At 49.0% G+C, this 15829-nt stretch overlaps 1 protein-coding gene across 10 annotated transcripts in view; it reads right to left on the reverse strand.

Annotated features, from left to right (window-relative positions):
• The window catches only part of LOC148029206 (calcium-transporting ATPase 4, plasma membrane-type-like), a 235347-nt gene that overhangs the window by 135110 nt on the left and 84408 nt on the right, over positions 1 to 15829 (reverse strand). For all 10 annotated transcript variants that reach the window (XR_015692390.1, XM_087687972.1, XM_087687970.1 and 7 more), the window contains one exon: positions 8591 to 8666. Coding sequence is in view for 9 of the 10 variants with exons in the window: in XM_087687972.1 (XP_087544098.1) it covers positions 8591 to 8666 (76 nt within the window). In the remaining variant the exon portion in view is untranslated. The remainder of the gene's footprint in view (positions 1 to 8590; positions 8667 to 15829) is intronic.

Raw genomic sequence — 15829 nt, forward strand, 5'->3', positions numbered from 1 at the left:
AGTGTGGTGTTTATGATGCTGACTCCAAGCTCTGAGGAGAAAATAGAACATGTCCATCTTGATTTTACCTAGAAAAGTTCTCTATCATTTGGAAGATATGCAGAGTTCCAACAGGAGCAGTCAGTCCAATACATGACAAAGAACAGTGAAAATCCCATCATTGGGAAGTTGGACAAGAATAACCACCCATTATGGCTCCTTACCTCTTGTTACTCTTTGCAGATGTACACTGCATGGGAACACCAGACTTGAGCTCTTTTGTGTAGGAAAAAAAGCCTTTGAGTTGTATTTCACACTTGTATATAGCAGCGAGTGTTCGAGTTGTACTCACTTTGTATATGGCATAGAAACAATCTTTTATCATGTACAAGGTAGTTTAGTAGGTTACTTTTACTCCTGTACTTGAGTGACTTATGTCTTTTCTCTACAGACATTTTTTGACTTTTCTCCAGACTAGACTTTCTTTAGAAACTTCTTGGACTTGGTGGACTGGACCTGAACCTGCCTCAAGAACCACCCCGCCAGAGATTTTTGCCTTCAGACTTTTTGTCTGGAGACTTCTGAGGCAAAGTGGACCTAACATATAAGCTGCCTGACCCAGAGATTTTTGGTGATAGTCTGGAGAAAACCTCCTCCACCACTCCATCTCTAGATATTGATATTGTATCAAGATCTTTTGCCCTCCCCTCTCTTTGGCTATAAAAAGAGAGGGGAGGCAACCAGTGTATCAAGCAATCATTTTATGCTAATAGAAGTGTGCTCATGAAAATTTGTGTAGTTCTCTCTCTCACCACTCAGGCGTCACTATCTCTCTCTTCTCATTCTTGTCTCTAGACTTCTCTTCACTCTCCCCCTTCTCCCCAGACCTCACTTCTTTCTCCTTTTTCCTCCATACTTCCTATATCTAGCCCCTTGTCTCCAAACTTTTCAATCCAGAAAAGTAGCTCTAGCCAAGCAAAACAATCACCAAGAAACCCAAATGCTTCTCGGATTACTCAATGTTGATTGGTAAACGTGTTCCAACTTCTAACGGAGGGGCACCCTCATGCAACAAACAACTGGGCAAAGCATAGCATCACAATCTTTCGAGCTCCATCCAACACGCTGCTGCCCATGCCCCCGCCTTCACAACCGTCGAACATCCCCTCCCCCACGGACTGACCCACCCCCCTCGCCTGACGCTGCCACCATCGGGCTACTCCTCCCTCCCTCTCAGCGCCTCGCTTCCCCCATCCTTCGCGCCACCACGCTGGGCGTGCACCCCCTCATCCTCGCCTATATGCTGCCCCCCCCCCCCCCCCCACCCTGTGGCCCCCTGCCTGCCTCTTCTCCATCGTCTCCTGTGCCCCCTCGCCGCCTGCAGCCTATTTGCAAGGTGACCCCTGCCCGCCTGCATCCATCCGCGTTGCCCCCCCCCCCCCCGGGATTTCTTCTCCCCCGCCGCCCCAAGCACACATTTCGGCCCTCCACTTTCGGCGACACCACTCTGACCCTTAGGCACGCGTTGGCCTTCACCCTATGGCTCCAGGCCCACCAACCGTGTGGCTCCAGCCTGGACGCAATCACCGTTGGTGCCAATGCCTCCACCACCGGAAAAATAGAACCCCCCCATCCTCGCCATCACACCCCCCCCCCCCAGTTGCTCCCTCCACTTGCAACAACACCACCCCCTCCTCCAGCAGTACAGCAGTGTGTTTCGTAGGTTCTCAGAAGAAACGCACAATGGAAACCTCTGGTCATGCCGATGCATTCTACGAGAGCCCCCCAGTCAAACACCTTGCGCGTAGTCCTCTCTGAGGAACAGGTCTTAGTAGTTCGTACTCTTACAATTCACAGACACTTCCTTCCCCCTTCATAACTTGTACTGCCTATACCAAATATCCCCGTCATAGTGCTCTGATCACCCCATTAAGTGATGCACTAGAAATACTAGTCTCTAAATAGTCTCATGGCCATGCTAGATCATCATCAACACTTAAAGAAAAGTGAGTCATTAGTTTATTGATATAAATTTACTAAATAGAGAATGCGTAATAAGCAATCAATTTAGTGACATCCCTCTAGCTTCTAAATAGTTGACCTCAACTGAAGAGGGGATACATAGTCCTTAAGAAGATCTAGAAAGTCTTATAGTTCTCTCTCAGTCATAAACTAAGCATCCAATGGGGGATAATTCTTAAACTTAATCAAATACTTCCGTAATACCTTACCTGATCTTGGAGTATTGTCCTGATGGTGTAAAATTCTTCCAGGCACAAGGAACTCTTCTATTTCTTCTATGTCAGGTAGATCTCCCTTGATCGGTTACAAGGAACTCTTCTGTTTCTTCTATGTCAGGTAAATATTCCTTGATTGGTTCCATTGGAGGTTTGACGCAGCAAACTTATATGGAAAGCATTATAAATGTTCCAATGACTTGGTAGATCCAAACAAAAAGTGGCATCGTTTATCTTATCTGTGATCTTGAAAGGGCCATAATAGTAATTAAAAAGCTTAACCACTTTACCCTTTTGACCTTTCTACTTCTTCAAGCGAGCCTTCTCAAACTTAAGAAGAACATGCTGTCCCAACTTGAGATCTAACTTACGACGATGCTTATCAGCTTGACGTTTATGCTTCTCTTGTGTCCTTTGGATAGCACCTTTTACTTGATTGAAAGCTATATCAATGTCTCTAACAAACTCATCTACTACAAAGATCTTATCCTTCATAAGAAGAATGGGTGGTAAATGAGGCTTACCATAGATGATCTCAAAGGGTGCCTTACCAATACTAGAGTGCACCGTGTTATTGTATGCAAACTCTACTAAAGGAAAATACTATTCCCATTCTCTTTGATTATCAGAGACATAGGATTTCAAAAGGTCCAAAATAGTAGAATTAGCACTTTCACTCTGCCCATCCGTTTGAGGATGATAAGAGGATGAAAACTTTAAATGAGTCTCGAGGTTCTCGAAGAGAGCTTGCCAAAAGAGGCTTGTCATGCGGGGATCTCGATCACTTATAATGGACTTAGGCATGCCATGATGCTTGAAAATATGAGCAATGAATAGCTTAGCCATATGATCAGCTTTGATTGTCTTTTGCACAGGTATAAAGTGAGCTTGCTTACTTAATCTATCAATGATAGTCGAGATTGCATCGTTGCATGCTTGTGTGCGAGGAAGCTCCATGATAAAGTCCATGGCTATACTTTCCCAAGGCTCATTGGGAATAGGTAATGGCTTCACTAGACCAAGTGGGTTATGCCTGTCATACTTTACTTTTTGGCATATCTTGCACTCATGGACATATCTTTCCACGTCAACTCTAAGAGTGGGCCAAAAGAAATATATTTCCAATGCTTGAGTACTGGGTAGAATACCCCTATGTCTAGCATATGGAGATGCATGTGCTTCATCCATTACCTTTTGTGTCGCAATGGTAAGGTTACACAAATTGCTTGATGATGATACAAATAACCATCTTGAATCGAGTAAGGTGTAATCAATTGACCTGAGTTAAGCCGGATCCCATATTGTTGAGAAGACAGAATCAGTTGCATACATTTTGGGTAAATCCATGAACTCGTTCTGGTAAACAGTTGTGATTGCATTCACTCGAGGTTGCCGTAATAGAGCATCTGCTACCACATTCTTAGTTCCAGATGTGTGAAGGATTTGAAAATGAAACATAGATAAGAAATTTTCCCAACGCATCTATTTCTCTAAGAGCTTCTTCTGAGTGAGGAAGTATCTTAGACTTTGGTGATCGGTTTTAATAACAAAATCTGCACCAAGTAAATAGTGTTTGCATACTTGAAGAGCATGTACCACCGTCATAAGCTCTTCTCCTATACTGGAGCATGTCTCTCATGGTCCTTGAGGCGTCGGCTCTCAAATGCTACTGCATGATGCTCTTGGTTAAGCACAGCTCCAATCTTGCAACCATGCAGAGATTATTGCAGGAGGCACCAAGGGATTTCACCCTCCACGCGCATGAGGTGCGAGCGCGAGCAGCCATTGCTAGCCTAGAAGACAGGCGCTCGGAGTTCTCATTCGAACCTCAGCAGCCTTCTAGGCACGGAAGGGGGACACAATGTGCAGGGAGTTCTTCCAGGTGCACCAGCCCCGCACCGCAAGAGAGCAAATACGCAGCCTTCAAGATCAATATGGGAGGACCCGTTCAAGCCCAAACGAGGTGATGGAGATTGGCACTGACTATTACATGCGCCTTTTCCAACAGGAGACAGCTTCAGCTAGAGAGCAAAGATGTAGACAGCAAGTATGGAATCACACCCATCCCTCATTACAGAGGAGATGGGACGTTCCTCCTAGCCCCCTTCACAGAGAAGGAACTAGAGGAGGCTTTCCATACACGAGATGGGCATAAATGCCCAGGGGAGGATGGCCTCTCTAAGACCTCTTCACTACCTACTGGGAAGTGGTGAAGGACCCCCTACTGAGGGCCTTCCAGGAGATTTTCACTTTAGGAAAGATGCCAAGGAGTCTCTCAGCAGGCCTCATCAGTCTTCTCCCCAAAGGGGGAGACCGGTTGGAGCTCTCCCAGTGGAGACCGATCACCTTATTGTTAGTGGCCTATAAGGCACTGGCAAAGATGATTGGTAGGGGACTACACCCCGTGCTTCCAAATATCATCCATGGCACACAGACAAGCTTTGTCCAAGATAGAAGCATCCTTGACAATGTATTTACCTTCTTTGAGGCAACAGAGTGGGCTCAGCACAATGGGCAAAGACTGGCTATACTACTCTTGGATTTCGAGAAAGTTTATGACAGAGTGGACTGGGATTTCCTAGAGAGAACCATGGTGAGGTTGGGATTCCCCCATGCTTGGATTCTTGGGGTCTCCGCCCTGTTCAGATCGGCCACCATCAAGGTTCTCATAGGCGGAAGGCGAGGGGAGAAGTTTCGACTGGAGAGATCGATTCGACAAGGCTGCCCCCTGGCACCATACCTGTTTCTACTCTTCGCAGAGGCGATGTCTCACCTCCTTAGGTCACGTGTGAGTGGATTACGCAACCTCTGACTTCCATTGAGAGAGACTGAGTTGCTAGACTCAGAGTAGGCAGATGATACAGCCCTCTCTACATAGAGGACGATGAGTTGATGCTGGATGGCTCTTGACGTGTTCTGCTCTGCAACGGGAGTGAAAATCAACTAGCGAAAGTTGGTTGGTTTCCTCATAGACCCGGACTCCAGCACGGAGTGGAGCGTCCTCCTAGGATTCAGATGGGTGAGCAAAGGGCAGATCGTCTGGTACCTAGGGTTCCAGGTGGGACTCGACATCACTCCTGCCCAACAGTTTCTTCCTGTGCTGGATTCTATTCAGAGGAAACTGACCTACTAGAGCACGATTTGCCTCTCACTAGCCGGACGAGCCTTGGTGGTTAACCAGGTCCTAGCAACGGCTTGATACATCGCCTCGTGTTGGTGCTTTTCCTCATCGTGCATAGTGTAGCTTCGCCACCTAGTGCAGAATTTCCTTTCGTCAGGGTCTGATAGTTCCAAGGATTCCAGGGCCAAGGTGGCATGGGCGACCATCATACGACATACATCAGAGGGAGAGCTTGGGATCATCGACCCGGAGTATCAGAGTATGGCCCTCTTGGGCAAGCTAGTTGTCCGCAGTCTCACACCAAGCGGGCAGACCTGGAAGGTCCTATTGCAAGAGGGCCTTCAGGACTGTAGACCGAGGCTTGGCGGGGAGTGGAGGCTATGCGTCCCTAACATGGATCTTCACGTCCTCCTAGATCACTTCCCCCAGGTCACCTTTCCTTCGCAGCTTACTCTGTGTGTGGCAGGGCCTCCAAAAGGCCCTAATCCAGAGGCCCCCAAGCTGCCAGGAGGAAATAGACCGTCAGCTGGTGATCTGGAGGCCAACCCGGCCTCAACCATCAGGACATGGCGGAAGGTGTACAGGATGGCGGATAATAAGGTGTTGCAGCAGGTATCAGGTTGCCAGAGAGGAGTGGAGTTAAGGAGAAGGGGGATAGACACACAAATACCTCCGGAGTGGCTTGCTCCCCCGATACGTGAACCGATAGGGCCCGGGGAGGTATGGGCAGCTAGGTTTTCGCCAGCAGGCATTTCCCTTCAGGTGGCAGGTAAAGTGGGTGGCGCCCCGCAGGGGACTTTCTTCATCGTTCAGAAGGGGTCTGGCCCTTGACAAAGGGCAACAGGATGAGGGGATTTCCGCCCTTTCGTGGAGGAGGATTCGGGTGGTGGGCCTTCAAGGAAAGACATGGTGACTAGACCCCTATGTCTTTTGGAAGGAGCTCAGAGAGTGGCACCTTTGGATCTGGGAGGGCAGACTACTTGTTGAGTTTGAGTGGAATCCAGGAGAGTGGCTATGGCCGGCCTCTGCGGTCGCCAAGAAGCCACCCAAGTTCCTAGAGTACACTGCCAGGATAGGCAGACATGTACTAATGCAGAAGGATATGGACTAGGCACCGTCACGTAGCAGACACTGGACAGAGCACAGCATCACGAAGCCCTTGCGATGGACCTTCTGGCGCCGCCTATGGGATAGCTGGAGGGCGAGGAGGGTGTCGTACTTCTTATGCTGGTAGCACATGGGGGCTTGGCGGTGGGAATTTGACTTGCCCAGATGCAGAAGGAGGGAGATTGTAAGCGCTGCACACAGCAGTCTCTCGAAACCCTAAAGCACTGCCTTTGGTCATGTGAGGAGGCGCAGCTCGTGTGAAAAGGAGCATGCCGCATCCTTCACCGTATACCACCTAGCCTTCGATATATCTCATGGGGAGCTTTTTGTTGGCAAGCAGTCAGCCAGGGCCGTCATCTTTTGTATGAGGTCGGGATGCAAGACACGATATTCATTATCGAGGCAGGGTCGTGCACAGTGGTCGGTTTGGAGGCTCTACCCATCCAAGGTACTAGAGCCCATAGCAGGCCACTCGAAGGTATGGGAGATCATAGAAGTCTTACTGGATGGCATATCTGGAAGGCGCAGTGTCAGGAGGCCTTCGGCAGAGAGAGACTTTCAATACATGCGACCTTAGCAGAGCTCTGGACCTCCATCATCCACTCCCTCCGTGGCCAATGGGACTAGGTGCAGGGCAAGTCCAGGGCTTGTCAGGAGCTCCAAGGTCACTTCATGCGCACTTGGGGTGGCCAGGGTCTACTTCGTGATGCAGGCAGGCAGCCCCAGTTGGCGATATACCCCCCCATGGCTTCTTACCCCCATGCCCCCCAGACCGCCTTAAGAGGCTTGTATACATGATGTATTAGTGACTTTGCATCAGCTCCAGCTAGTATGTTGAGCATGAGCACTCTGTTGTAATCAGTTTCTTGAGTAATATAATCAGCCACATTTTACTTGCAAAAAAAAAAAAGACAAGCAATAAGGAGAGAGAAAAACCAAAAACGCAAGTACCTGAGGAGAGAGAAAAACTGGGCAACAACAGGAAGCATTAGAGGACAGTGCAAGACGTGTAGGTGACAGCTGGAGGAGAGAGAAACTCATCAAATGCAGATTTCAGATGATGGCGATAGTGTATGACGAATGGTGTACAAGTGTGTGGCTGTGGTGTGTGAAGTAAATACAAGGAGGCGTAGGCACAAGTGCCTTTACCCCCAACATTTAGTTCTAAAATTAGTCCCAAACTTAAATTCACATTGATTTTAGGACCTAAATGCATAGTCTCAACCTTGAGTCTACAACTCAGTCTTAACTCGATCTTCACTTATTAGATTTAAAGGTAGACTTAATGTTAAAGCTTGATCTTTGGACTAGATGCCAAGCTCAAATTTCAACCTTAAACTTGATATAGTGTTGATCTAAAGCATGCTTATTGAGCTTTGACTTGATATCTGACTTTGGCATCAATGACTTTCTGTATGTGAATCTTCAAGGCAGAGCTCAAGTGAGCATTTAATGTCGGTCTAACCTACCACTCAAAACACCAATTCTTAAGTGGGTGAGAGCCACATTGGCTTGAGGTTAGAACCCATCATAGATGAACCACTGCAACACAAGTCATCTTGCAAAGGTTACACAATTGGTCAATATGGGAACACGGATGAATCCCTCAGAGGGTATATTTACCCCAATGGAGATTTGAAGACACAACCTCAGGGTTATAAGCTCAAGTCTAACAGTAGGCTACTACTTGGGATACACTCAATTCAGCTGGTTGGCGCTGCCTACTCTGTGCCTATCCTTCTCTGATTACTGAACCCTTTCTTAATTATAAAAAACTACAGATGGGTAACACAGATATTCAATTATTTGATCTCAGATCACTGATCTGTTTATAATGGATACCAGAAGATTAAAACAACATCAAAATTTTTATACAATCATAGACATACTTAAAAAACTCTCTGAGGGAGCTGAGGGAGGGTAGATGGTGATTTTGAGACTAAGAGGAGGGGAGATGCACTTCTCAAGTTCTTGAATTCTAGCAGTTTCTTTCATTTTGAGCACTATAGTCCTCCTAATTAGTTATTTGCTTAGGCCTTGTACTAGACTTTGCATATTGTTCTTTATATATGTTAAGTCTTGGAAGTCCACTCCAGAGCTAATCTTGTACTCAAAACAGGCCTGCAGTGAGTTTCCAGTTGCTTACAGCCACAGCAAAGAAGTCAACAATCTTACGACCATCTTGAGCACTGAACTTCTTCAGATCAACCTGGCTCAGCAAACTGCATGGAAACAAACATTAAACCAACCGATAGATGTAAAGAAATGTACTCAAAGAAAATTAATTATGCATACAATGGAGGAAAGAAAAGTAAGGATACATAGTTGAGACAAACTAGTACTTAGCAGCCCCGTCTTTGCCATGATGAAACGTACTGGAAAAAGGGGCTTCTGACTCTTTAAAAGGATGTCACAATAGATTTAAAAAGCCTTACATTTTATGAATGCACAAAGCAATTTAAGTGGTCAACATATAGTTTGCCTTTCCAAGTGACCCAATCAGAAACATAGGTTACATTTAAGCATCTCATCAGTAAGGTTAACTTGATCATTTAACCTGTATAGAACCTAAGTCAGCAAAGTTTTGCAAGTGCAAAAAATTGATAATGAAGGTTACTTGGAATCATTCATTCCCTACATGTCATATACTAGCGCTGCTGCTGCCGCCATAGCGGCCCTGCACTCTCCCCCGTTTCTCCTGCCCTGCCTGAAAGAAACAGCAATCTTTGGTCAGGTCATAAGACACTCCCCATCTAGGGCCCAGCTTCAGGGAATTGGCTTCTCTCCACACTACGCATTGGCACACAGATCGCAGAGGCAATCCTCATGGGTCAAGGGATCTTCATGGTTTGACTCACCTCAGAGGACGCAACCCGTAAGCTAGTGGATAGCTCACCTTATGCCTCCACGAAAGGGGGTCATCTATATGGTTCCCTGGTATAGTGGCTTCACAGTGGAGGAATTCACGCTCCACAATAGGTTTCTTACACACTCGGTCACCCTACACGACAGAGAGGGAGATGGCAAGGGGGGCCTCAGTCAGCTCCTCAGACATAGCCACGACAGCAGAGAGCAGGAGGGTGAGCGAGAAACCCCCGGCAAAGCACCCTGCAGCACCCCCAAGCTCGTCCCACCCACCAAGATCACAGACCTCCACCTCCACCACCCACGGAGGTGTCACAAGCTACCCCACCCAACATCCCACAGCCCCCACACCCACCCCCTCCTCGTGACCCTCCCCCCTGACCCTATCCCACAGCCCCCCCCTTCCAGGGCCACCGGCCCCTCCCCACACCCGCCACATACCTCCGATCACCCCACCATCCCTTGAGCTTCCTCCTCCCCAACATCTCCCCCGCTGATCAGTCCCCCTGATCCTCACCCAGTACATGTGACCCCTCACCCCCACCCATCCGCCCCCTTCCCACAAGAAGTGATGAGCCTCACACGCCTATATCTTCTCCTCACCAACAGCCTAGCCCCCGCCCGCCCCCCCACCCCACATAGCCACTAGCTCATCTGACCCAACTGCCAGTCAAACTTTCCCTAGATAGGTGCAACTGCTCCCACACAAGAGTTTTTCCGTACTGGTCCGTGGTCCTACTTGAGAGTTGCGGAGCGCAGAGAGTTTCCACTACCTCTAGAGGTGAGGATCTTCGCAGTCCACAAGTCAAGGAACGGCAAGGTCCATTTACTAGGACCACCAGATGGACCAAACTATGCTTTCTTCTTTCAAAACTCTCATTCAGGAGACTGGACGATGACACAGAAAGAGAAGGTGGTGAAGGGCTAGGTTGCAGACCACATCTCCCAGTGGATGGGAGAAGGACTAGCACTCTTTTCCTAGCAGTTGCCAGGGTGCATGATGGACATTAACTGGTGGGCTGGAGCCTAGGTCCCACATGTGAGCATTATTTTTCAAGCCCCTCCATAGTGGAGAGCACGAATGGATGTGATCGGGTGGCCCCTCGCACAAACTGCCTGCTTCTACCAATGTACAAAGTCATGCCTCTCAATCTACCTAATAGATGCCCTAGTGCTACCGCCTGGAGCATCTATAACCCCCATGGTCCGCCCAGAGATACCATGGGGGAATGGAGTTCACCTTCCAGGCATGCGGCAAAGCGCATTCACATGCCCCACAACTCTTCTTCTTCATCAGCAGCTTCCACACCGCACGAATGCCTGTTCGGTCAGTCACTGGCTTCCCTATGAGTTTACACCCAACATCCTGGAATGTGAATAGCCTCCACTACAGTGGGGCACATGGTTCCAGGAAATTGATTTTTTGGCAGGAGTTGCAGCCTACCCTTGGCAAACAAATCAACATCTTACTTCTTGCAAGAGCACAAGCTCACCCCCGCCTAGGCCCATCGAGTAGGGAACGTACTTCCAGACAGCTCACGCACCTGGGAGCACTCCATCGGTGCCCACAGCAAGAGTGGAGGCATATGCACCTCTATTGGCCCGAGGCTTACTGCTTGTGTGCGTGACCACGGGACGATTGTGGAAGGGAGGGTCCTATGGATCAGACTAGACATAAGGGACTCATGCCTTGGACTGCTCAACTTCTATGCTCCTACGGAGGTTAGGGCACGTAGCAGGTTCTAGATAGAGATTGCAATAGGACTTCCAAAGGTGGACTCTTGGATTGTTGAAGGAGACTTCAACAACCTAGAAGCCTTAGAGGATCAGCAAGGCACAGACAAAGACTACCATGGTATGCCAGGAGAGGAGAAGAGGCATAAGAAGTCTTCCTCCTCGCAATAGAAGCACATGATGCCTGGCAGGACCCAACTTTTCATAGGAGGGAGAGGTCACTGGACTTCTCTTGGGGATAGAGGTGGCTGGGTGGAGCTCTCCTCGAACATCTGGACCGGTTTTATGTGGGAGGGTCGGGGTGCTCTCGAGGAGGCCAGGTAGGACAATTGGCTGGCACCACCTTGTCTTATCACTGCCCGGTTCTCCTCACACTTGATGCTCCAGTTTCGGCCCTTGACATACGATCCTGTCGGATCCCTGACTCAATCTACACAAGGAAGGAGGTGAGGAGGCAAATTGAGCAGCTCTGGACTGCATTCTGTCCTTCGTCACAGAGGAGATGGGGTGCTCCCTCCTAGTCCCCTTCAGAGAGAAGGAATTAGAGGAGGCTTTCCATGCATAGGATGGGCAGAAATGCCCGGGTGAGGATGGTCTTTCTAAGGCCTTCTTCACTACCTACTAGGAGGTGGTAAAGGACCCCCTAGTGCTGGCCTTTCAAGAGATTTTCAGCTCAAGATGGATGCCAAGGAGTCTATCAGGAGGTCTTGTCAGTCTCCTCCCCAAAGGGGGAGACTGGTTGGAGCTATCCTAGTGGAGACTGATCACCTTGTTGTCAGTGGCCTATAAGGCACGGGCCAAGATGATCGGTATTCGACTCCACCCCGTGCTTCCAAACATCATTCATGGCACACAAACAGGTTTTGTCCAGGATAGGAGACCCCTAGACAATGTTTTCACCTTCTTCGAGGCGACCGAGCAGGCTCAGCACAGTGGTCAGGGGTTGGTTGTACTCCTAGACAATGTTTTCACCTTTGAGGCGACCGAGTGGGATCAACACAGTGGTCAGGGATTGGATGTACTCCTTCATGTCCTCTTAGCAACGGCTTGGTACATAGTTTCGTGTTGGTGCTTCTCCTCGTCTTGTGTGGTTCAGCTTCGCCGCCTAGTGTGCAATTTTCTCTAGGCCGGCTCAGACGGTTCCAGGGATTCTCAGGCCAAGGTGGCGCAAGCCACCATCATCCAACATTGGTCTGAGGGAGGACTTGGGATCATAGACCCAGAGTTCCAAAGCTTGGCTCTTTTGGGCAAGCAAGTAGTCAGTGGGCTCACACTAGGAGGGCAGACCTGGAAGATCCTTTTGCAGGAGGATCTCCAAGAGTGCAAACTGAGGCTTAGTGGTGGTTGAAGGCCATCCTTGAGATGGATCTTCACAACTGCCCAGATCATGCCACCCAGATCTTCCTTCCTCCGCAACCTACTTCGTGTGTAGCAGGGCCTCCACAAGGCCCTAATTTAGAGGCCCCCAGGATGCCAGGAGGAGATAGACTGCCAACTGGTGGTCTGGAACCCCCATGTCAAAGATCGGGACGAGATACAGATTGGCAAGCGCCCCCACATCCAGCCGGATGGATGGGAGGCTGGCCTTGCTCATACTATCAGGACGTGGCGGGAGGTGTACAGGATGGTGGATCAAAAGGTGTTGCAGTGGGCATTAGGTTGTCAATGAGGAGCTGAGGTGAGAAGAAGGGAGATTAAATTAGTGATCCCTCAGGAACGGCTTGACCCCCCAATCTGAGAGCTGGTGGAGCTTGGTGAGGTGTCGGCCCCTAGATTCTCACCGGCAAGTATCCCCCTACAAGTGACAAGTAGAGTGGGCGGCGCCCCCTACGGGATTTTCGTCACCGTGTAAGATGGGGGGCGTTTGGTCCATGACAAAGGGCAATAGAATGAGGAGATCGTTGTCCTTCCTTGAAGGAGGATTCGTATGGTTGGTCTCCAGGGGAGGACGTGGTGTCTCGACCCTTATGTGCTTTGCGAGGAGTTCCGAGAGTGGCGCCTTTGGATATGGGAGAGCATGCCACTTGATGAGCTGGAGTGGGACCCTGGAGAGTAGCTATGGCCGGCCACTACGGTCGCCAAGAAGCCACTGAGATTTTTGGAGTACATAGCTAGGAATGGTAGACATATACTGATGCACGAGGACATGGATTGGGCGCCTTCACGTAGCAGATATTACTAGGCGAAGCACAATATCATGGATGCCTTCCATCGAACTTTCTGGTGCCGCCTATGGGACAGCTGGAAGCCGAGGAGGGTGTTGTATTTCCTTTGGCTTTTGGCACATGGAGGTAAGCACTATCTTTGGTCTTGCGAGGCGGCACAACTCATGTGGAGAGGAGCCTACCGTATTCTCCGCCATGTAGCACCCAACCTTGGATGTATCTCGTGGGGGGCTTTTTTCTAGCAAGCAGTCAGCCAAGGCCATCACCTTTTGTATGAGACTACGATGGAGGACACGATTTTCATCATTGAGGCTGGGTCTTGCGCAATGGTCAGCTTGGAGGCTTTACCCAGCCGCCAAGTACTAGATCCCACAACAGACCACTCAGAGGTATGGGAGATCATAGAAAGTCTTACAGGATAGCACATCTGCAAGGCAGGCTATTAGGAGATTTTTGGCAAGGAGTGTCGTTCAATACAAGCGACTTTGGTAGAGCTTTGGACTTCCATCATCCACTCCCTCCGAGGCTGGCGAGACCAGGTGCAGGGCGAGTCTTGAGCTCGTAAGGAGCTCGGTTTTCACTTTCGGCGCACTTGGGGCAGCCAAGACCTCTTCTTCATGATGCAGGTATGCAGCCCCAAATGGCGATACACCCCACCTCCATGGCATCTTGCCCCCATCCCCCCCAGACCGCCTTGAGAGGCTTGTATATATGATGTATTTGTGATTTGCATCAGCTCTAGCTAGTCTGTTGAGCATGAGCACTCCGTTGTAATCAGCCTTCTGAGTAATATATTTAGCCACATTTTACTTGGAAAAAAAAAGGATAATGAATGTAACATACAGCCAATCCACAATACAATTTTTGACAGAACACATTTCACAATGCTAGAAGTCTAAAACTTTTCTTATGTCTTTTAGTTTTCCACAAAAATTCCATTGCATAGACATAGAAGCATCGATACCAGCCTTGATCCAGAAGATTAGAGATGAGAAAATTGTAGGTGTGCCATGATCTAGATTGTACAAATCTCTATCGAATATGCAATGGCCACATTGACAACTTTTAGTGCTCACATTTGACCCTCAATTTATCCTTCCAGCCAATACAATATTCTACCTGTCCAGAAGCAACATATGAATCTGGCATCTCTCCCAACCATAAAGTTGATGCCCACCCTTCAGATTCATTCAAATAGGTTTGGATTTTCTAAAGTTAGCCGATAAATATGCAGCCAATGCAAAGGTTTTAATGCACCCACCATGCAATAGAGAGCTGCTCTTTGATATCTAAGAAGAAAGAAAGAATCATTGGCATAAACTTAATGCAAAAAAAGCTAAAGCTATCTAGAAGTTACATCCCACTCAATTGATCAAAGCCCATGAGACAATCAAGATAGAACAATAAATCCACAATTATTTTGTTGAGAAATATTGCATTGATTATTAATCTCGGGCAGACAACAAAGTCATTGCATTATTCTTCTACAAGATGCTTTCGATGGAAGGCCATCTTTGTCCCCAGATCTCCAATAGGTGCCATGTCATGGTTGTGTGTATCTGAATAATGTACATCCTGGTGATGTAGTTTAGCTCTCCCTGTAATGCTAGCTGTCTAGATGACTCTAGTATCAGTTCGGACTATCTTTGTCTCCGCAAAGTCCAAAGCCTATGCACGAAAGTCACTGTTTGGAAGAGGGCCTCTGCCACTATGGGTGGTGCTCCCATCTCTCCTTTGATGATCTCATGTGGTACCAAGGGTTTACTTCAAATCATTTGTAGAATCATCATTACTAGGGGTCTCTCCATCTGCTCCCACCCCTCATATATCTCCTCCTCCCAGGTAGTGGCTGATCTTATGCGGCTCTCCTCATGTGGTAGAGGCTTGATCCCCATATGGGGGCCCCATACAAAAGTGTTGGTGTGGCCAAAGTATCGAATAGGCAGAGCTTCCTCCAAGGCTTCTAGAACTATATGCATGCACATTGACTCTCCATCGACCCTAGAGCCAAGTAGTTTCCAAGATCTCCATCCGCCTTGTCGCCCTGTGCGTCGCCCACACAACTGGCCACACCCGACGACCCCCACCCGACTGCCCACACGACTGTCCACCCCCCCCCCCCCAAAGGCTATCTCTACTCCAGATCCCCCCCCCCCCCTGGCGCGCTTCCCCCATCCGCAACCGTGGAACCATCTGTAGCAAACACAGCAATGTCCCCCCCCCCCCCCCTCGCCATTGACCCCCCACCCTCCACTTGCTCCCTCCATCTGCAGCAACTCCCCCCCTCAGGTTGCACCGCAACGTGATTGGTAGTTCTCTCAGAAGGGACGCGCAATGGAAACCTCTGGTCAGACGCCGGCACACTCAGCGAGTGCCCCCCAGTCAAACACCTTGCGCGTAGTCCTTTCTAAGGAACATCTCTTAGCTGTCTGAGCTAAGGAGCTGGAGCTAATGGAAACAACGATTTATGGTCAGGTAGTAGGACATTCCCCAACCAGGGCCCAGCTTCGGGACTGGCTACACTCCACGCTATGCATCGGGACAGCGCAGATCAAGGAGGCGGTCCTATTGGGCCAAGGGATCTTCATGGTCCGGCTCAACTCGGCGGACGCAGCTCGCGA

The sequence above is a fragment of the Lygodium microphyllum genome, chromosome 11, assembly GCF_053477565.2.
Source record: "Lygodium microphyllum isolate KBCC chromosome 11, Lygodium_microphyllum_v1.1.10, whole genome shotgun sequence".
Taxonomy (NCBI): domain Eukaryota; kingdom Viridiplantae; phylum Streptophyta; class Polypodiopsida; order Schizaeales; family Lygodiaceae; genus Lygodium; species Lygodium microphyllum.